Below are 23,319 nucleotides of genomic sequence, written 5' to 3'. Positions count from 1 at the left end.
TAACAGTAAGAGCTATTGGCCAGTGGAAGAGACTCCCACGAGAAGTGGTGGCCTTCCTTTCACTGGAGGTTTTAAGCAGAGGTTTAATGGCCATCTGTCATGGATGATTCCTAAATTGCAGGGGTTTGAACCAGCTGAACCTTGGGGACTCCTTCCAACTTTTCAGTCCTATGATTCTACACAGAGCACACATGAGAGCAAAATGTCCCGGGTTCAATCCTGTATGAGCGCGCCTCTTGCTTGAAACCCTGGCCAGCGGCTGCCAGTCCGTGTACACAACACCGAGCTAGATGCATAAGCAAGCCGCGCCTCTTCCTTGGCTCCGTCGCCCTAGCAACTCGTGGCTTTCGGTTTCGTTTCTCCCTCAGGCCGGGGAGAGATCACGGGAGGCAGGGGCGGAAGTGGAGAGGTGGGGAAAGGGACGGTGGTCGTCGTCTCCTAGCGAAGGCGGGAATCGGGCAGGTCTCCTCCTAGTAGTAGCGGAGGAGGAGGAGCAGCAGCCTCGGCGGGAGCGCCGGCCTTCTGCAAAAGCTGACCCCCAGCCAGCATGGACCGCTACACTTCGCAGAGGCTGGCCTCCCTGGCCTTGCGGGAGCTGTGCACGTCGGGGGGCTGCCTGCGCCAGGACGAGCTGTGCCGGCGCGTGGCCCTCGGCGTGAGCGCGGAGCTCCTGGGCCCGCTGTTCCAGGACGCGCGCAAGTTCACGGTGGTGACCCGGGAGGAGGCCCCCTCGGCGGCCGAAGGAGGAGGAGAAGATGGAGATGCCCAGGTCGTGGTGGCCACCACCGGGGCGCGGCTGTGCCCGGAGCACGGCAGCGGGAAGTGCCAGGGCGGCTGCCGGCAGCTGCACGTCTGCCGCTACTTCGTGGGCGGCGGGTGCCGTAACCTGGACGGCAGGTAAGGCCGGCGGAGACCCCCTTCAACCCCCCCCCCCCAATGCTTCATCGCCGGCGTGTTTGTTCGGAAGCAAGACGCACCCCTCGAGTTAATGGGGTGCTTGTTTTTTTTACTCCATAGGGAGCGTCGTCTAGGATTGCCGTGGGTGGGGAGCGGAGGGTTACTATTGAGGAAGGGGGTCGTGCAAGCGGGGCAGCGACCCCACTCCCGCAAAAACTAGGGTTGCTATTGAATGAGCTTTGTTCGGACTTGCTTCCGGGTAAACTTTTGCGCCCAGGGTCGGGACTGCCAGAGAATTGCGGTGCGTGGACGGGGGAAGCTGAACCGGTTTGTAGATCCCGAGCCGTGTAGCTGGATTGGGGCGGGGCGATGGAAGTGCCGGGCAACCCCGAGTTGTTGTTCAAGAGTGAATGTTTGAGCTGTGGGGGGCGAGACTCCTCCGTCCATCTTCCCCGACTTTTAAGTGTGGGGCGGAGCTTCTCTTGCTACCATTGTTCGAAGTCCCAGTCTCTAGTGTATGTGGACGTGTAAGGAAGTACGTACGGTTTTAAACGTTCCCTTTTTTGCATTCTGTTAGTATGTGCCATGGAAATAAGTTGAGTTTACCTTCTGTAGAGGGTTGCATAATTTTGAAGAGACAAAAAGAGGACACATTTGCCGACTTTTACTTTTTACTTTCATGGAACACCATGAAAAGGAGTGCGTGTCCTGTAAAAAGAGGACATATAGCAACCCATATGTGAACATATTTTTACCAAAAGCAAACTTTTGAAAGAGGATGGCTTTCTTCTTCTTTTTGCCAGTATGCAAATCATTCAGGTTTTTCACTATAAAAATTAAATTTGGTGGTCTCTGGTAAGGTGTCTTTGCCATTTTAATTTAATTTTTAAATGGATTTATTTTGCTTGCTTTTGTTATGCCCAATTCCCAAAGACTTAAACGACCAATCAAAGGACAGTTTGTGATTCTTGCTGCCATTAGTTTTACAGTACATCATGTTTGCATACTATTATTAATGTCTTTTTCTCTAGACGGGACTCAAGGCAACTGATAGATAAAAATGAGAACTATTGAAAACGTAGGAAAAACCCTCAAAACCCTAGCAGGTTCCTATAAGGGAATGCAGTCTTTCAGATAGTTTGGAGCTAAGCTGTATAAAAGTACTAATATATAGTAAAGCAAATTATAACTTTGGAGTTCATGAGTGTTGTTTGTGACTGTTAAAACTACCCCCATCTATCTTTCTTTCACCTATGTTTTTACCTCCTTGCTCAGGAGATCTTAAAACATACTGTGAACTCGTTTTCCATGTTAGTTTGTTGCAGCAAAAACAGCCTTGCAATGTCTTTTAAAAAATTATATAAATTATATAAATATATTTAAATTATATAAGCCTTTGTGATACAGTCCACTTCATTTTGCTTGAACTCATGTGACACTGCTTGCTTTCTCCATTCATTTGTCCTGTCCTAATCATGCACTTCTCCTTTTTCAGGCATCTCTTGAATTTCAAGATGATGAAACTTGATAAATTGGGCTTTAAAAAACAGAACCCATAGTTTTACCTTCAACCTGTTTTTAACTTATGACTTTTAAAATTTTGGTGTATATTTTTTGTTCTGTGGAAACCCATTTAGAGGTTTCAGCAATTAAGCTGTATATAAATTAAAATATATATATATTATCCAAAATGCTGTTGGACAAAGATTGCTGGAACTGTAGTCCTATATGTACTTACCTGGGAGTAAGCCCCAATAAACACATTGATATTTATTCCAAGTAAACCTGCATAGAATTGGGCTGCATGATTACCTTTGGCTATGAACAACATGCAGCTTCAGTTCATCTTTGATGGTAAAAGCAGAATGCAATTACAAGCATGTTTAATGTTTTCGAAATTTACAGGAAGCCATGCAAGTTCATCCATGACTTTCATTCACCCCATAACCTCCCTGTCCTAAAAGAGCATGGGCTTGAAAGCTTAAAGGATGATGAATTGTGTCAGCTTCTGCTTCAGAATGATGCTTCACTCTTACCTGAGGTGAGGACTTTCACTCGTGAATGATGAGACTTTTAATGAATCTCTAAACAACCAGTGAGCATACCAGATATCTGGACCTTTGGACCCTTCAGGAACTTGATTAGAGAATTCCAGCTTGTACTTCCGTTAATTTATTTTAAATGAAAGTGATTAAACCATGTAGCTGCGGTGTTCTAGCAGCTATTGTAAACTTGAGATAGCCATTATAATGTGTGAGCAAAACCAACCAGCATGTTGTGAGTTGAGCTCAATGTGTTTCTTTCCTGGTGCAAGGAATGTGCTTTTTGCTTGGCTTAGAGAGATAAGGAAAAGGTTACAATATGCCCTGCCTAAAGCATTGCAAGAATGCGATGAAACCCCTCTTTAATGATTTGTATGTGTATGCATCCCCCACATTCTTGAAAAGGATATGTCAGTTATTTGTGTGTTACTACAGCCTTGCAAGTACAGTGGTACCTTGGCTTAAGTACTTAATTCGTTCTGGAGGTCCATTCTTAACCTGAAACTGTTCTTAACCTGAAGCACCACTTTAGCTAATGGGGCCTGCCGCTGCGCCGCCGCTGCACGATTTCTGTTCTCATCCTGAAGCAAAGTTCTTAACCTGAGGTACTATTTCTGGGTTAGCGGAGTCTGTAACCTGAAGCGTATGTAACCTGAAGCGTTTGTAACTTGCGGTACCACTGTAAGTCCTTCAGAAATTACTAGTGCAAATGCATGCCTCTTTGTTGGTTATTTTTGGTTCCAAATGGAAGGAGCATGTTTGGTAAATCTTCACTGCCTGATTGTCTTTATAGGCAATTGGCTGTTTACAAGGTTTGTTGTTACTTAAGTTAGTTCTGCAGCTTACGATATTTCTGATGTGCTGGAGATGTTCTCCACTTCAGAGTGGTGGAATACAGTGGAGAAGTCTTCACAATTGCTTCCTTGCACCTGTTTGGCACTTCAATGGCATCCGGTTGACCACTGTGAGAACAGGATACTGGCTTAGATGGGCCACAGGCTTGATCCAGCAGGCTCTTTCTATGCTAGTTGAAAACATTTTTCATTAGGGCATTCAGTGGCCTTAAATTGAATTTAGTTGATCTCTGCTATTATGGCTGGTTCTCTATTGTTCATTTTTAAGCGGTTTGTTTATTTTATTTCTATACATTTCTGCCCAACAGCAAGTCAAGGAAATGTACAAGAAGATGAAAAATTAAGGCAGATTTAAGATTATAATACCTTGAGTTCAAGCACCAGTAGTAAAGGTGAATGCTGGGTTGCCTTGAAAAACCATATTGAAATTATGAGTGGAAAATAAATAAGTTTATGGCTCAAGGGCCTCGGTGTAGCTGGATTTCTCATAATGAGAAGTAGTTAAGAGTCATTGGACGTGTTGTGTGTTTGATAATGAAACAATGGTTGGGGAACAGCTGTCGCTCAGGGTAGAGCACCAGCATTTTATACAGAAGGTCCCATGTTTGATCCCCAGCAGCTTCAGGTAGGTCTGGGAATGTTTCCTGTCTGAAATCCTGGAGAGTTGCTAGGCAGTACTTTGTGAGAAGGACCAATGGTCAGACTCTATATAAGATGTATTAATTGCCACAGGATGCTATAATGGGCTTTGCCATGAATATTTGGAGGAAATGGGTCTACAAGTGCTTACTTCTTAGCAGCAATAGCTGGGAATGAAATGGCCATGATTGGAGGCAGTGTGTACCTGGAGCTGATGTCAGTTGCCATCTTGCCTTGGGAACTTTCTTGAAATCTCACTGGCTATTTAGTCCAAGACAGGGTGCTGGCTAAAATATGCTGCTCTTGTAATCCAATTACTTCCATGTGTTTTAATGATTTTATGTATTGTGGGTGTAGATTCTAAGGTTTTTGGTGCAAACTGCAGTGTTTTCAGGTGTGTTGTCATTGTTCTGATGGGGAAATAAAATAAGTAAGTTGGAATGGAAGGCAAAGATTGGCACCTGTGGCATGTCATCTCTGCTTCACATTTGCTCAAAAGTAGAGGAAAAATCATCTTGGGGGTTAAGCCAGAGGGCCCTTGTTTCATTTTAGTAATACAGTGCTATTTTTCTAGAAAAAGTGGTGGTGGAACTCACCATGAACACCTCCCCTGTTCTCTTAGAATGGCAATGGTGCCCACCTGAGAGGTGTCACAACTGAGTTCTGGCTGGAAAAAAAAGCCTCGGTAATAGAGATGTGAAGCCTCCACCCCCCCCCCCCAAAAAACAACAACCCTGGGTTGGAGAAAAATTTAATCCACCCTTTCCAAGACTTCACATTTCTAGTAACAAGTATTCTGTTACAGAACACCTGTTGTGTTTGAATATTACTGTTTATTCAAGTGAGTTAGTAATGAAAGTTATCTAATTTTGCCTGGCAGCAAGGGATAAAACTCTGCAGCTTGCTTCCTCTTAGGGCGTAGGCAGTGTTTGAAACAGATATATAAGCTAATTGCCAAATGGCAGCTTAAACCTAGGTTATGGTCGTTGCAATGGAATGTCTAGGCACCCTTTTTTACCATGAAATTCATTATTTATTATCAAAGCAGTATACAACACATTAAAACATCAAATAAAACAATCCAGAATAAAAAAAATCAAGCTTCAATGAAGATATTTCAGATCCTTCTCTAAGTGACATTTTGCCTTCCCCATATCTATATACCTACTTAATTTATAGAGCTGCCCCATAGCAGATGTGCCCTAGGAAGCCAGTGTGGTGTAGTGGTTAGAGGAAGGGTCAGCAACCTTTTTCAGCCGCCGGCCGGTTCACCGTCCCTCAGTCCATGTGGTGGGCTGGACTATATTTTTTGGGGGAAATGAACAAATTCCTATGCCCCACAAATTACCCAGAGATGCATTTTAAATAAAAGGACACATTCTACTCATGTAAAAATACGCTGATTCCCGGACCATCCGCGGGCCAGATTGAGAAGGCGATTGGGCCACATCCGGCCCACAGGCCTTAGTTTTTCTACCCCTGGGTTAGAGTGTCGGACTAGGACCTGGGAGATCAGGGTTCAAATCCCCACTCAGTCATGAGGCTCACTGGGTGACTTGGGGCCAGTCACAGCCTCTTAATCTACCTCACAGGGTTATTGTAGGAATTAACTGAAGAGAGGGGTGAACCATGTGCTCCTTGGAGAAAAAAGTGGGAAATAAATGCAATTTCTCATCTGCTTACCTGCATAAGAAAGCTGGAAAGGCCAGCCAGATGGAGATGTCCATTGCCAACCTGGCGTCCAGAGATCTCCTGGGGGAAGATCTCCTGGGGGTGGCGCCTGGGGGAATTTTGGAACACTGGGCGCATGTGTATGACGGAGTAATACTGACACAACTGAAGGCCACAACTGAAAAGTCACCATGTTGGCAACTAGATTTGTAATTCTTAACATACTGGGCCAGTACGATAGGTTGGTAATGACACACATGGCAGCGCCCATGACTGCTGATTCTAGACACAGAAAGGATGAGTCCAAGAAAGCCAAGTTACTTATTGCTCAAAAGCTTTCCTCCTCAGATTTTGAGAATTAATCATTCCTAATACTAAATCATAGCTTCTAACGCCTGAGCACATGAAGCCAAAACAGCACCACCCATGCACAATAAAAAGTTATGAGCAGACTTGAGGTTATCCCCAAGGTTTCCAGTTATGCAAAGAACCTTTGGGCAGGGGGCCCATTATAACTCATTGGCATGGAATGTTGGCTGACTAAGTTGGGATGTGAAGACTGACAGCCAAGTGGGAGGAAGTATAGAATGAAGAGACAGGAAAGGGAGGAGACACTCCAAAGCAGGCCAATAAGGACTGAGCATGTTCAGTGAGTGCTGTGACAAGACAGAAAACAGATATGAATAGAATAGAGTGCTGGAGCTCCGAACAAAGTCACTCCACGCTGCAGCAGTTTTGTTACAGGGCCACATTCGCATTTCTCTTGCTGCTTGAAAACATTTAGGCATTGCTAGTCCTGTGTTTACATCTTACTCTAGTCTGTTTGCTTTAAATGAATTTATGTGTCTTGATTTTTTTCCCTTCTCCTTTTTGTTGTTGTTAGATATGTCCATACTATAACAAAGGGGGTGGGCCCTATGGATCTTGCACCTTTAAGAAGATCTGTGTCAAACTCCACATTTGTCAGTACTACCTCCAAGGAGAGTGCAGGTTTGGGAGTACCTGCAAGCGCTCACATGACATTGCTAATTCGGAGTGTTACGAGAAGCTGGAGAAGCGAGGAATGAGCCACGCCACGATCACCAAAATTCCCTTGATCTACAGGAATGCATATGACATCAAAAATAGCTCAACAGCATCAACTAGCAGAGGTAGAGTGCTTCATTCTCTTTTATAACACTATAGAAATCCCCAATATTGCTAGTACAGTAGCTGCTACTCACTGTGAACGTCAGGAACAGAAGGTTAATAATTATAATTATAATTGTATTATTTATACCCTGCCCATCTGACAGGGTTTCCCCAGCCAGATCAATATAGCAGTACTGTAAATATATTGATAATCTTTTGCCCAGTGAAGGAGATGGGGAGGCAGGGTCTGTAGCTCCTGCACTGCGAGTTTTAAGAGCTATCTTGGCTTGCCTTCTAAGAAAGGAGAAGAGAACCTTTCAGATAAAATAGTGGGGCCATGTGACCAATTATTAAGTTGGCCAGCAGTTTGGAATTGTGAACATAGGAAGCTGAGTTGTACAGGAAGAATAAACAATAAAATGAGTAAAATAAATATGGCATAATAGTTGGAGACAGAACACTGGTCTGTTTCAGCTAATTGGCCTTTTTCACATCAAAGTAATCTAGAGTCCTTGGGAAGAGTTTTAACAACAAAACTTCTTTGTGGGCTATAGCCAGTTTCTTTAAATGCACCTCTGACTGATAAAAGCTCATTAACCAGAGCAGCTGCTTTCATCATGAATTCTTCATTGTGAACATGACCTAATGTTATATATCATACACTTTTTCAAAATATGCAAGAAATACCCTTATAAAGGACGCAAATAGGAAATTTCACCCATTACATTCTCCCACTCTTCCCAGGGCTAGAACAGCATAACCACTACTTTCATGAAACATAATTTGTAATAGCTGTGAACCTGCTACCTCCTGTGACTAATTATTAGTAATTGGAAACAGATGTTACAATAATGCAGATTGGTCAGACTTACTGTTGAGTCCTTTAGGATTTACAGAGCTCAAAAGTAGAAACCCGGTATGCCTCACATTTACGTAATGTTACATGGGGATCTTGCCCTTTGTACAAAGACCTGTGTACTTGTTCTGTAGCAAAAAAAATCTTTTTAACTCCTCAGGAGTAGGCTTGCATTAATTAATTGGGCTTCCATGATGTGTGCAGCGATTTTGCTTTGATGCTCACAGAGCAAACATTCTAGTCTCTTCTGGTTTGTCCTATATACGTTAAAGGACAAGGACATAATAAGATGTATAACATGAACTGATTGGCCAATAGTGGAACTTTTTGATACAAACCTGCCATCTACAGAATTGAATGCATTGTTTAAGTTGCAATGGTTGTGCACAATATGAACAACTGCCTCAATTAAAATGTCCAGTAGGCATGACTATTATTCAAGCACTGACTTGAGGAAGACAGCTCTTAACTGGGTTTTCAGATCTCGAAGTACTCAGGAACCCAGAGCAGTCAAGACGTTTATTTGCTAAATTTATATACCGCTCTTCATCTGAAAATCTCAGGGTGGGTCACGACATAAAAATACAAAACGAGAACCCAAAATACATAATAAAATAAAAACAAACCAATAACCCCCTTCCCACAAACACATTAAAAAAGCCATACAGTGTTCATCAGTCAAAGGTTATACAGAAATGTTTTCACCTGGCGCCTAAAGATATGTCATGATACTAAGAATATGCAAACAAAACAAAATGTTGGAAGAAGTATTCATCATACCAGTTGAAGATTACATGCAATAATTTTGGGTTTACTTATAAAGCCTGCAACCCACTTGCACGGGCTTTGCAGTCCAATTACCGGGTGCAGTCCTTGGGTTGTGAAACACTGAGCTAGAGTCTGTGTTTTCCTGCTTTCTCAGAAAGAAAATTGAGCAGCGGTCAGGTACCATCAACCACAAACAGCAGTGAAGATTCAGATTTTATATGCTTATACCACATTAGGAAAAGTTGTAGCTTTCAAGGTAAGTGTAATAAAACCTGTGGTGGGTTCTATCAAGCTTTTCTTTTGCATGTGTGTGTATGTATCACTGTCCGTCCCCCGTCCCCCCCCCCTTGTTTTTATGCACTTTCAAACTTTGCAAAAATGACCTATTGCCATCATTCCCTAAGAAATTATGATTTAAGCTTTATTATTTATTTCGCCTTGAGCCACTTGAAAAATAATGTCGGCTAGTTTGCTAGCCTCTCTCTTTTACTTGCCCCTGCCTGCAACAGATGTACTTTGAAGAAGATCCCTTTACTTTATTCTGCGCTTGAGCATATGAATTGACTGGTGTCTCTTAAATGACCCAACATGGACTGTATGCAATAAAGATTCCCCTTTTGCCGGGGTATCTCTGGCCCACAAGCCAATATTGGCCCACCAGGGGAGTCCAGTTTGGCCCATGAGGCCATTTCTCCTCCAACCATGCCAGCGTTTAAATCATCTGATGTCAATGTGTGACATCAGATACTGGCTGGGAAGGCAAGTCTCAGTCCTGCTGGGTGCTGGTTTGCTAGCACATTGCCTGTGAAGCAGGCCCTGGCATATGGCAAGATGAATGAAACCCTTCATCAGAGAGTACAGTATTGCTGGATGCTGCTTTGCCAGTGTGTTACCCCATGATGTCAGATGATTGACGTATGGGTGGCCCCACTCACATGTCATTGTTGACCCACAGAGTGACGGGAGACAAAGATCTGACCAGCTTGGTGGAAGAGGTCTCCCATCCATTTGTGATGGGAAAGTATTATTTGCAAATATTTAAGCATCCTTGCTATTCTGTTTTCTACCGTGTTGATTTATTAAGTGTTTACTAAACTTATTAGTTTACTTTTGGGGCTTAAACCCCCCCCCCCATGTTAATGGCCCAAATTAAGACCTTGTTAGACCAACTGCTCAGTATTCTCAGTAGAGAGGTTACAATAAGTAAAATGTTTGAATGTTGAATGTGTAAGTTTATGTCTAGAGCAGCGTTTCCCAAACTTGGGTCTCCAGCTGTGTTTTTGGACTACAATTCCCATCATCCTTGCAACTGGTCCTACTAGCTAGGGATGCTGGGAACTATAGTCCAAAAAAACAGCTGGAGACCCAAGTTTGGGAAACACTGGCTTAGAGGTCATTAGAATGTACTACTGGATGTTTAATGGTTCTTGTATTTTTATTTGTTTAAAAACAAAAACAAAAGTTTCAAAAAAAATTCCCTCTCTCAAACCAACTTTAAATAAAAATGTGCAGCTCTTCTGTTGCTCCTACAGTAGCATTAAGTTTCTGCACTTCAGCACCATATTGTAAATGGCTGGCTGTTAGATTAACTGCAAGCTGACTAAGCTGCCCATATGACTCACTTCAAAGTAGGCTGGCTGAATTCTCAGCAGGCATCAGTAGAATCAATTCTGATAGAGACAGGGAAGTATTAATACCTTTATACTGGCAGGGCTACATCTGGACTATCATGCCATCAGCAACCATTGCACTCACCTGGCTGCTTTGGAAGGTGAGCCAGCAAGACCCTCTCCCAGAACTGCTCCAGCCATTCCACGCAGTTGTTATGTAACTGGTTTAGACAATATCTTCAGCCTGATCTGGCTCATGTGTAGCAATGGGGGAGTATAAACCTGTCCTCCCCTCCCCCTTGGTCCATCTGGAGATGGCATGTTCCTAGTAGTCCTAAAATCCAAATGCTTTTACCTGTGCATAATATAACCTGTAGGCCAGTTTCGGGTGTGCTGTCCTACATTCCATACCATGAACAAGGTCCAGATGATAGGTGCTTACCTTCCTCGTCCCTTGCGGTTCCTTTTTCCTTTTGTGTCATGTCTCTTGGCTTGCAATCCATTATTTTAAATTGCAAACCACCTTGAGTGCTTGAGTACACCATATGAATGTAGTAACTTTAAATGACAAATGTCTTGGTTGTATTTGCATGTTTAGTATGAACATAGATTAATCAATCCTAAGTGAGCCTTGGATTTGCAGGCTTCCCTCTCCTCAACTGGATGGAGACAACTGGTTAAATGGAAAATTCTGAACGCCTTGTCCCAGCTTTCTCCTTGCAAGCATTTGTGGTTCGCTTCACATCCTGTGTGTTTAGCACCAGCCCCTCAGTGTTTCTTCTGTAAAGCCCATGGGTTTTAACACAACTTGGTTTTATTTGTCTAGATAAGTGTATTCGAGATCACTTCCATTTGCCATACAGATGGCAAATACTTAATGGGACCCAGTGGAAAGATCTGAAGGATATGGAGAAAATTGAACAGGCCTACTGTGACCCCGTTATTGACAGGTATAGATACATTAATAATGCGTTCTAGTTTGGCTCTGAATTTTAGTGATACAGGTCTTTTTGCTGTTTGTTTATATTTTCTTTAGTAATTAACTCTGCTGGTGGATTACTACTTGAATGTTTTATTTTGCCCTTTTAATGGCTTAACTGCTTTTGTAGTGCACAGAGCCTTGATTTAAGCTGGTGGGGAAACATTTGAAATCGGCTTAGGCTTCATGTGGGGAAAAGAACCAAAATGCATTGTGTGTGTGTGTGTGTGTGTGTGTGTGTGTGTGTGTGTGTTTGGGCTCTTTTTAAAGGCATATTTGTGCAGTCTTGGATGTCATCTTAGATTCATGGAAGTCCCCCCCCCCCCATTTTGAGGTTGAAAGGGAGGGTTCTAGGTCTCAAGATGGCAAAATGGGACTTGCAGTTGCGGCATCTGCATGCTTTTTTAAGACTTGGGATATGATCTGACTTTAACCGTGAATAATATCCCATTGAAAGTGAGGGCAGATCCACACCGTACATTTAAAACACGTTCAACACACATCTGAAGCACATGCCTTCCCCCGAAGAATCCTAATAACGGTATATTCATCTGCACAGAGCTACAAGTCCCAGCACCCTTAACAAACTACCATTCCCAGGATTTTCACGGCAACATCATTACAGAACTTCATGGAGGTAGTCAAAATTGACTAGTCACTATTGTTAGGAAGAAAGCTAGTCTGGGGAGGGGGAAAAAAGCAATAGTGCTGCAGTAGTAGCCAACTGGGGCAGTGCATCTGTGAAAAACAAATCTAAGCTTCAGGGAGTTTTGGGGAGAAGCACACCAGCCTCCTGGAAACTTCATCATGAAAAAGGGAGAATTTGCATCACAGCGCCACTGCTTTAAATGCTTTTAACAATGGAATTACTCTTGGTTAAGGGTGGAATAAAAAAAAAAATCATGCTGGCTTGTAGAAAGTAGCAGATCTCGACATTATTAGTAGTAAAGAATATTTAGTTCTTTGTAAATCTTTCAAGTGCATTCTAAACCCCCGCTCAAAACCCAATTGTGCACAGAATTGTCTACAACAGCGCTGCAGACATCGTTTTCTCCAGTATGACTTGTGGCACTGCCAAAATTAGACGGCTCTCCACTGCATCTTCTGTGACCATGGCGCCTCACTATATTCTCACAACTGATTGGATCTGGTATTGGAAGGATGAATATGGGGTGTGGAATGAATATGGAAAGGAAGTAAGTAACATGGGATCATGCTGCGCTGAAGCAAGTCATATTGTGGTGACCCTTTTTGAGCATTGTAAACTGGTGCAGATAGACGAGCTTGAAATCTAGTTGGCATCCCTCTCTCAGCAATTGTCTTGCTTCACAACCTGCTGGAACATTTTTCTGCGTAGTCTTCCTTGAAGTAGATCAGAACTCTGTTTAAGAGCACACCTGTGGGTCAGATTTATTTATTTGGAACATTTCTGCCTAGTCCTTCAGTATTGCTGTTCCCAAAACAAAATAGGAAGCATTTTAAAAACAAAGTGCAACAAAAAAAAAGCAAGAATGGTACTAAACAAAAATAACCAAGAGCCTTCTTGCTGGTGTTGCCACTGTTACAGAAGGTTTTCCCCAAGGAGGCTCACCTGGTTCTGCCTTTGCTGTCTTTTTGGTGCTAATTGAAGATCCTGTTAGTTTCTTGGGCTTTTAAATAACAACTGACTGTGGAGTTTGTGCCTTTTGACTACCTGATTTTGCCGAACTTTGAAAATCTATTCCACTTAATGGAGAAACACTGTCTTGCTTTCTAGTCATTCCTTGCCTCTCTAATGTTCTGAGCAATTGTTGCAAATCCATCCCATGCATGCTTGCTTATAAAGGGCGAATATTTTTTTGTACAGTCCAGTATATCTCACGCTTTAGACCCCTGTAGATTGTAAGGTTTCCTCAAAGAAAGTTCTTGGCGATCTATTTTTAAAAAGGGATGTGATTTCTTCTCTGCTGCTAGGATGTTGATCACTCTGCCGCCACAGTGTCCTGCTTTGACTTGGAAAAAGCCTATCAGTCTGAAGCGTCTCCAACACTCACGTTTTCAGCTGGAAAACACAAATACGAGCTTGATTTCAAAGGTAGGTCTCATTGAATCAACTGAGGTGTGCTTAAATACAATCTGCTGGAACAGGGGAAAGGAACACTTTGTGGGCCAGATTTGGCTCGGCATGGGTGCCAGTTTTGCCCACCTGTGAGGCATTTTCAAAGTAAAGGAAGGATTGAACTCTGATTAATAAGAAGACACACAGAGGCTTAAACCAGCAAGACTCTGGGAAAGGTGCGTATAATAGTCTCTGTCCACGCCCAGGTCGTTTTATTCACAAAAGAACTTTTTACAGAGTGTTCGTAAGAACCAATCAGATTTCTTCTGAGCATTTCAACAAACCCCACATGGGGACAAAGTTAAACTACCAAAACTAATTAAGCACACATACTTTTGGGGTAAACAAAACAGAACTACAAAGGATTGCATTTGGCAACCCTGGAGGTGATAAACAAGCAATATACATGATAAGAAGGATGGCCAGGAAGACAGCGATCATTATCACCTTCAGGTGAGATTTGTTTCCTGGCCCTAAGATTAACATCCTAAGATTAACATATCAGAAAAGCTACATCAAAGAAACTTGCCCACTATCTTTATGGCCCAGGACGCCTGCCTGGCGAAGCAACTGGAAGCATACGTGACTTGTCAAGAAAGAGAAATGGGCAGTAGAGAAAATGGCCAGAGATGCACAGGGTTGTGGGATTTGATCAGAAATTATTGTCAAACCCAGTCAACACAATGCATTCATCGTGGACACAATGGCTTGATGCATATTTTATAATTCCTCATAGTAATCCCGCCTGAGCCCACACTCTGGATATTTGCACTCCTACACACCTGTCAAATGTGATGTCAGGTGTGCAGTAGGTAGAGACACAGCTGGATCCACGTCATGCATCGTATCCATGCAGATGTCTAGTTCTTTGGAAGGCTTTGAAGTGCATTCCAAACCCTTTCTTTAAACCCTGATTTCGACAGAATTCTCTTCCCTGCTGCTGGGGGAAGCTCTATCCATGAAGAAAACCGGCTTGAAATCACCACCCATTAGTTGATAGGTGTTGACTTCCAAGTCTGCTGATCAGCCCTGCACAGGGCTCTTTGCAAGTCCCAAATCCCATGAAACATTGCATGATGTCATTGTGACATCAGGTGATTGACAGGTGTGTGACCTCTTGTCATTTGGCCCATGGGAGGTAGGGGAGATAAGGATTCGATCAGGCCCACTGGTTCGATCAGGTTTTCCACCCCTGCACCAGAAGTCCACATGGTGCTGCTGTATACTGAGCTAGACCATTGATCGCTCTAGCCTGGAAATGTATACTTAAAAAGCTCTCCATAGCAGAGGTCCTTCCTAGCCATGCTATCTAGTATCTTTTTTTTACTGTAGCTGCTGGAACCTTCTGCATGCAAAGCATATGCTCTACCATTGAACTAAGGTCACACAATGGCCACATTCAGATGAACATATTTCCGCCTAGTAAGCCAAGGTATGAATGAGCCTTGTGTCTCTGCATGCAGCCCTTTACTTAGGTGAGCAAACAAAATCAGGTGGACTTCTTCCAAGCCATGGCTTGATATCCTTTCTTATTCTGAAATTGGTAACCATCGTTTCCTGGTTTGGACTATAGTCAGTTGTTCCTTGGTTCATTTCAAAGAGAGAGGAGAAGGGGCTGCATGCATAGCCAGAAGAGTAATTCATATTTTGTTAAGCCAAGATAGAATAATCCCTCCTGTTGAGCAGAGGGTTTTTTGTTGTGTTTATGAGACGGCAGTGATCTTTTCTAGGTGCTTAGATGGCTTCTGTGATACAGGTATAGAATGGACCTTGCATGGAGATCTAACTTATAAATCAGGAGTAGAGCATCACCTTCAGAAGCCAAATAGTCCTTCTTTCCATTTTGCCCCATATTAATTGGTTTCACCTCTGCTTCATCAGCCAGAGATGAAGTTTCCTGCAGATTATATTCTAAAAGATTTTGAAGGAAGGAATGTTCTTTAGAGGTTTTCTGGCTCTTCTCGGTTTTAAGTTATAAATCGGAACCAGTGGTATTCAGATCTCTTTTAAGAGGGGGTATAAATGACTTTGGCAGCAGAATATGTTTTCAAATGGAATAAATGTTATTCTCTATGTAAGCACTGTTAAATATTTCTGTGGCTTCCCCCTCCTCCCCAGCCATGAAACAGAAAAACCTGCGTTACCTGACAGAACGAAGTGTTCGAAGACGACCGAAGTTTGTGTCTGTAAAGGAAGTAGAGAAGAAGAAGAAAAGGTTGGTGACCAAAGTCTGTACTGTATGGAGATTATGCACTACAAAGGACATCAGTGAGGATTTCAGGAAAGAAGGAAGCATTTAATGCTTGCTGTCTGCCTTTCCCATTGTCTCCACAACCTGTAATAACACTGTGGGTGTTCCAGAGTTTTGAGTTCAACAATAGAGAACAAAGTGCACTGGGACAGAACCTTTGAATTAAAGGAAATCCTAAAACACCTGAAGAGCGTTTTGCAATAGTTGAGGGGACCAGCCAATTTCAGTATTTTGTCTTCTAGGTTTGTTTTTTCCTGTTGTGAACCTTTATTTTAAGTGAGAGGTCTGCAACTGGAGGCCCCTGGGGGAGAGCCTGTCCTCTAAAGTGAGCCAGTGTCGTGTCGGGCTAGGATCTGCGAGACCAGGGTTCAAATCCCTACACAGCAACGATGCTCACTGAGTGACCTTGGGCCAGTCACTCACTCTCAGCCTACCCTAATTCACAGGGTTGCTGTGAGCATAAAATGGGGAGGAGGGGAACTCTGTAAGCTACATTGAGCTCCTTTGAGGAAAGGCGGAATATAAACATAAATAAAGGATTCTGGAAGGAAAAGAGGTGTGGAGAACTTTGGATCCATGGCAGGAATGTGTGTTTAGGGCTGGCCCAGCTCCCATCACTTGCTTTTCAAACTGACTTCCTAGGAAACTTGAGTTGCTGATCAGGGTTTTAACCTCCTGATTAGTACTGTAGACGGAGAGGTTATGATTCTGGCACGGGTGTTTTGCTGAACAGGAGCTTTAATTCCTCCTTAATTTAATTGGGGTCTTTACGCTTTATTTTAAGACGATATTCAAAACTTGAATGCGTTCATTTTGCCACATATTCAGCAGGTGTATGTTCCCCCGGCAGCTTAATATTATATGTAAGCATTAATGCTTAATTGCTTGATCTCTTCCCATTGCAAAGTGGGGCCAAGCAGTCGACAGGAGACAATGCGCACATTCCAGCTCACTGGGACCAGTCAGCCTTGCCAGAACTTGGATATAAGGTAGGATACTCTGAAGTGTGTGGGGTCAGGCTGTCCCTGTAATGCCTCAATACCCAATATGACATCTTCCCTACTGACATTGTGTCCAGGCACTGTACAAGATGATGATTAGCTTCTGCCAAAGGGAAAGGGCAGCTTAAGCACTCTCCTTGGCAGATTCTACGCTCCAGAACTATTCGCTTTTACTCACATCTTTTCAGATTAGTTTAGTCTGATTATTGCAGAACCATAATTTGTGTTTTGGCAAGGTGATAGGATGAGAGATGTGCATTATTATCTATTTCCCTCCTTCGTAGCTTTCCTTTCCATCCCTCATGGCTTCCATAAAGTGATATCTAACCTATCCAATAAAATGCAAGAACAAAACCAGTAAAATGGAACATTGGGGAGCAATGTTAGCAGTTATTTACCCCTTCAAAGAATATAAATGTTTTGCCAGTCTCCCAAATGTCAGGAGAAAGACGAGATGCATTAGCCAAATGGTTTGTGGAGATGCAAGGGGTGTGTGAGGATACTGCATTAAATACTGTCTTTGAAGGGCTCCCTGACTTGATAAGGGTTCCCTGACTTCTCCCATTCAGGAAGCCACTGCACCAAAGAATTAGGGTGAGTGTAGATGAGAACTCTGTGCCTTGTCATTCAGAAAGGTAGCTAAAAGCCTACTGTGCAATAGCAGGGTTTATATCTGTGTTCCATATCTAGTAACATCCTGTTGCTGAACAACTGTGTTTACAAGGAGCACATCTCTCAAGCCTGATACCTTCTATACTCCTGAACCAACAGATAAAGATTAAAGAATATCAAAATAGGTCATATTTTAAGAACGTTTCAGCATCAGTATTCTTATACTTTTCCCCAGAGATGAGGATGATCCAAGATATTGTCCTTTAAGTGTCTGGTCAAAAACCTATCTCTCCTTCTCCCCCTGCCATCAATATTGAGGGGCCCCGCACCTCTGGCCTGCTACTCCAAATCTTCTTTATGCATATTTGGAATTACCTTTGTTGCATGGGATACTCTTGCTGCCGTTTCCATGAAGCATCTTTGTACCTTTTGCCTTGCAGCTGATCACCCTTCTCCCATCTTCCAAGGAGTACAGAAATGTCCAGGTTAATTTTCAGCGCACGATGCCAAATGCATTGATTATGAGCGTCAAAAGAATCCAGAATTTGGCTCTGTGGGAAGTATATCGGTGGTAAGTGCAAATTCATTGCTCTGGTGTTACGTAACTGGGTTTCTCTTTACTTTTCCAAAGCCCAGATTTACTTCTGCGTAGCAGAGGTCCGAAAACATTCCTGAGTGCTGGATTGAAGTCCTGTTGTGTTCCTCAGTGTTTTAATACTCAGGCAGTGTTCATAGAATCAGAGAACTGTGGAGTTGGAAGGGACCACGAGGGCCACCTAGTCCAACCTCCTGCAATGCAGGGATATTTTGGTGTTTGGGCCAAGTAAGAAGGTGACAGGACAGCCATACCTAAATTTATTGCAAGCGTCTAAGCTTGGGGTGGGACGTGGGTGGCGCTGTGGGTTAAACCACAAAGCCTAGGACTTGCCAATCAGAAGGTCGGCGGTTCGAATCCCCACAACGGGGTGAGCTCCCATTTCTCAGTCCCTGCTCCTGCCAACCTAGCAGTTCGAAAGCACATCAAAGTACAAGTAGATAAATAGGTACCGCTCCGGCGGGAAGGTAAACGGCGTTTCCGTGCGCTGCTCTGGTTCACCAGAAGTGGCTTAGTCATGGTGACCACATGACCCAGAAGCTGTACGCCGGCTCCCTCGGCCAATAAAGCGAGATGAGTGCCGCAACCCCAGAGTCGGTCACAACTGGACCTAATGGTCAGGGGTCCCTTTACCTTTAAGCTTCGGATAGATCCAGGACCATGGTGTTGAGGAGGGCAGGGATGGGGGCAGTTCCAAGTCTTTTTCCTTGCCGTTTCCCCATCTAGCCTCCCTCCTTTTTGTTTCCCCCTTGGGGAAAACATACACATATCCAACCAGCCCCCTCGGAGGTCTCTGAGATACTTCAGGTGTGCAAGTATCCAGGTGGTCGATTTTGCACAGAACTTCCCATCAGAAGCTTTGAACTAGGCCATGGTACTTTTTGGAAGTTGGGAGGCTTTTTCGCCACCACGGTACAAGGTTTGTGCCTGTGCTTTTGCTCCACAAAGACCCTGACTTGTTTGTGTGTAGATTTCAGTTCTGTTTCTTTTGCTGTATTTGAAACAGGAAGCAAAACTGAGAGTAGTAAATTATGTTTCTGTTTCTTTTCCTCAGAGTTTTGTCTTGTTTGCTCTGTATACGAAACCAGTTTTGATAATCTGCTCCAAGTGACTGCTTCTCAGTTTTGGAACTGGGTTCACATTGTTAGAGGAATATATATGTGCCTCTCATAAGTGGCCACCATGTTTTCTACATATGCTGATTGGCGACATCTATAATGCTATCTGGCGCCATGTCAGAATACAGGAGAGTTGCTCTCTTGATTATTTCTTAATCCAAGCACATACCTTTAGACTTGAGGTGGAAGAAGGTGATCTTAAGATACTCGAAAACAACTTCTGACAGGCACCATGCATGCATTTAGTTATTGGATCTGAGCTCAAAACACTGTTGAATTGTGTAAAATCACATTAGTGTGGCTGGGTTGGGCAGTTGGAAGGGAACAGGCAGCCTTATACAAAGCTCCTGTATTAGTTATGAATGTTTAGCCTCTTTCACCAAAACACCTGATGATGATTTAAGAAATGTGTGATTAACTTGCTTATTTACAGTGCAGTCCCAACCATCCATACTCAGAAGTAAGTCCTATTGAATTCAGTGGGGCTTATTCCTGTTGAATGAGGTTAGTGGTACCAGGGTTGCAGCCTTACTGTATGTATAGACTGCTTGGATCTACAAAGGCTTCCATAGTGGTTTGCAATACATAATCACAATCATAATAATAAATAATGTGTAAAATCTAAGGGCCAGTAGGCAAAAAAAGCAAGACAGAGCAAAACATCAGAACAAAATACCTTTCTTAATCTTAACTGCTGAAGACACAAAGTAGAAAATACAAGTTTTCATTCACTGAGAAGATGGAATTCTGAACAGATGGGGGCACTACAGAAAAGATGCATCATTGGTGCTATCTGGAGCAGGGCTGCATTGGCAAATCTTGAGCCCTGGGTGGATGAAGCTTATGCTAAAGCAGTGCTCTCTCTTGCCAGATCCTGGGTGTTTCTGCATTAGGGAACTTTGAGATATTTGCTTCTTTGTAGGCAGAAAGAACAAATGAAGAAGGCAAATGGGGGAAAGGATGTGGATGAAAGACAGTTATTTCACGGGACCAAAAAAGACCACATTGATGCTATCTGCCAGCAGAACTTTGACTGGAGGATCTGCGGCGTCCACGGCACAGCCTATGGCAAAGGTAACTTCATTCCATTAAAACTATCGTGCAGAAGGAAAAGTGTTATCTGCATAAACCACGGCCTGAAGTTGCCATGCTTCCTCTGTTTCTGAAGGCATTTGTTTTGTCCAGATGTTATCTTGGAAATCCAAATGGATTGTTTATAATTTAAGGGTGGGAAAGGGTGGTTTGCAAAGAACGGTGAGACTTATAAGGAAGCATGTTTTAGATTGCAGCCTTAGAGGCAGGACAGTGAGCAGCCTAGATGGGCAGCTGATGGAAGAAGAACATTCTACTTTCTGGCCTTACAGTAAAGCTTCTATTGGATTTGCTAATGTTACATCTGCTGTACCACCTTGAACTAATAGTCAGTAGCCTTACTCTGCGCTGCTTCTTTTTTGTCTCTTTCCACTCCCTCTCCCCTTTACAGGAAGTTACTTTGCAAGAGATGCTTCATATTCTGATAACTACATCAAAAGCAATTCTTCTGTCAAGACCATGTTTCTGGCCAGAGTGTTGGTTGGGGAGTTTACAAATGGCGTGTCTTCCTACCTCCGCCCTCCTGCCAAAGACAGCCAGAACTCAGTCTTCTATGACAGTTGTGTGAATAGCACCCAGAATCCATCCATCTTTGTCATTTTTGAGAAGCACCAGATCTATCCTGAATACCTCATAGAATACAGAAATTAGGAGGAGCTTTACTTTGGAGTGTATAACATCTGTCTTGCGGGCTGCTTTCAGCAGACATTTTATATTAGGAATGTGGTGTTTTACTTATTGAGATACAGATATTTTAAAAGTGTTCCTAGTTAATTTGGGCAGCCTTTTAAAAAAAAACAAAAAAAAAACACCAACCCATAATTGTTTTAATGTAAGTTCCTGACACATCTGTGGGTGGTAAGCACCTCGTTAGAAAAGACCTACTTTCTCTTTCACAGGAGGGAATGACTTCTTTGAGATGGTCTCAAAGCAATTCTTCCTTCACCACGGCTATTATTTTATTTGTGAGCATAAGATTTGATTGATTAATCATACAAGCTTTAATTGACTAAGACTATGTTAGTGAGAGGGAGGGGGGTGGCGCTGTGGGTTAAACCACTGAGCCTCTTGAGCTTGCCGATCAGAAGGTCGGCGGTTCAAATCCCCGCGACGGGGTGAGCTCCCGTTGCTCGGTCCCAGCTCCTGCCAACCTAGCAGTTCAAAAGCACGCCAGTGCAAGTAGATAAATAGGTACCACTCCAGCGGGAAGGTAAACGCCATTTCCGTGCGCTGCTCTGGTTCGCCAGAAGTGTCTTAGTCATGCTGGCCACATGACCCGGAAGCTGTACGCTGGCTCCCTCGGCCATTAAAGCGAGATGAGCGCCGCAACCCCAGAGTCGCCCGCGACTGGATCTAACGACCAGGGGTCCCTTTACCCATGTTAGTGAAGTGCAACAGGTCTTATGTGAAACCTCTTGAAATGGTTGTGTAATGACTTGCTACGCAGTCCAGAGACCATTGCCTCCATTTCTACCTGCCCCGCCCCCTGCAGGATGCACCTTGAAGCTTGATATCATTAGTGCAGCTTGTGAGTGTCATTTATTTTCATTCCCAACAGTGGAATATTTTGTGTGGTTTGGGTCAGTAGTACTTTATGACTCTAGGCAACGACTGCTGTTTTCCATCAGCAAGCCAAATGCCGCAGCTTACTCTCCTATGCCTTTTCTGCCCTTTTATTTTAGCAGTGTTGATTCCAGTTCTCCCTTGGGACATTGTAGTTTCTCCTTCCTTGGAGGCTTTTAAGCAGAGATTGGATGGCCATCTGTCATGGGTACTTTAACTGAGATTCCTGCATTGCAGGGGGTTGGACTAGATGACCCTTCCAACTCCATGCTATAACAAAATGTGCTCACTAGGATTTCCCTTTCCTGAAACAGTGCCCCCTTAGTTTATCTGCATGACAGCCTTCATCATAAGCAACCTGGGGAAATCAGTATTGGAAAAGTTTTGGAAACTCGCCATTGCATATATACATGTGCTATATCAACAAAGGTGGCTTTAATCTGGCTGCAATAGTTTGGGCATGCGGAAGCTAAGGAACAATCGGGAGATCACTACAAACTCCTGGCTGTTCCTCTGAAATCCTGCCCTTTCCCAACCCACTCCTGAAGTTTAGCTGGTATAGCTTGGTGGATAGAGTTGGCTGGATGCATCATTTAACTTAAGCCCATTGAGGGGCTTAACTGATTGAATAACTGATTAATACTGGGATTGGTTTTTTAAACGGCTCAGTTTTTAAGCAGTGAATGTGTTTTGCTGGTCTTGCGTTGAGTTCCTCAAGACACTGTTGAAACTCTAGTTGACATGCTCTCTAGCTTATAGCTGTAAAGCATTTCAATATTGTGAGATTCGAGTGGATACTGTCTGGTATCATTTGCATCGATCCTTTTCTCTCAATGCATCTGTCTTTTAAGTGAATTAAAACGACTGGAGTTAGAAAGGCTCCTGAGTTTGTGGTGCTGTTTTTGCTTTTTAAGATCTCTGTTTCTGTGTTCCGTAAGTTGCCCAACAGCAGGACAACACCACTTAATGTTCATTTGGCATCAATAGATATGCTGCATACAGGATGTGAATTACATTGTTGCAACTAGGGCTGTAGAGAGAAAATAATATTTGAAGAAAGAGGAGTAGCAAAGAGAGGTGGTTGGTTGGCATTAACCAGGATAAAGTATGGAAGCCATTAGTTTATGGGCAATCCAGTAAATAACTTTTCTTGAAAAGATGTTATTTTGGGGGACTAGAGAAACTAGGGGCTTGCCTAGAAAGGGAGAATGATATACATGCTCCTAGAGAGCCGTATACAGAAGCTGCTTTTGGCATGTTGATATCTCTGGATTAGTGGGTGTTGGGAGTACAGTAGATGGACATCCTAATGTAAAGGTGACCCATTCATACTTAATTGTTTTCACTTGGATGTTCATTCTGGTGCAACTAATTACATATAACTTTATGCTGCTAGAGTTGGATTGGGACCACGGAAGATGTTTCCAGTAGGAGAAAGTACTGCCATCGGTCAGAGGTGCTCTGTAGGGCTACAATAAAAAGATATCCATGCGAGTTTGGGGAGAGTTGTGATGAAGATGGGCTACCTCTGTCGTAGGATAA

The 23,319-nt window shown here is 43.2% G+C and overlaps 1 protein-coding gene across 2 annotated transcripts; it reads left to right on the top strand.

Moving 5' to 3' along the window:
* The first annotated feature begins 400 nt into the window (after positions 1 to 400).
* LOC308486834 (protein mono-ADP-ribosyltransferase PARP12-like) lies at positions 401 to 22,658 on the top strand. Of its 2 annotated transcripts, none has more exons than XM_081024025.1 (12): positions 401 to 897; positions 2,803 to 2,938; positions 6,987 to 7,254; positions 9,013 to 9,114; positions 11,295 to 11,418; positions 12,466 to 12,643; positions 13,401 to 13,521; positions 15,664 to 15,760; positions 16,704 to 16,785; positions 17,850 to 17,980; positions 20,045 to 20,196; positions 20,606 to 22,658. In XM_081024025.1, exons 1-12 carry the CDS (start codon positions 548 to 550, stop codon positions 20,863 to 20,865), a joined length of 2,001 nt encoding a protein of 666 aa, XP_080880151.1. In that variant the 5' UTR covers positions 401 to 547; the 3' UTR covers positions 20,866 to 22,658. The 2 variants fall into 2 exon arrangements, with proteins under 2 accessions (XP_080880151.1, XP_080880152.1); XM_081024026.1 differs by lacking the exon at positions 401 to 897 and adding an exon at positions 1,293 to 1,432.
* The last annotated feature ends 661 nt before the right edge of the window (positions 22,659 to 23,319 follow it).

This window comes from Podarcis pityusensis (assembly GCF_964106645.2).
Source record: "Podarcis pityusensis genome assembly, chromosome: 10".
NCBI classification, from domain to species: domain Eukaryota; kingdom Metazoa; phylum Chordata; class Lepidosauria; order Squamata; family Lacertidae; genus Podarcis; species Podarcis pityusensis.
The sequence above is the reverse complement of the archived record's forward strand: the minus strand, read 5'-3'. Positions and strand labels throughout refer to the sequence as shown.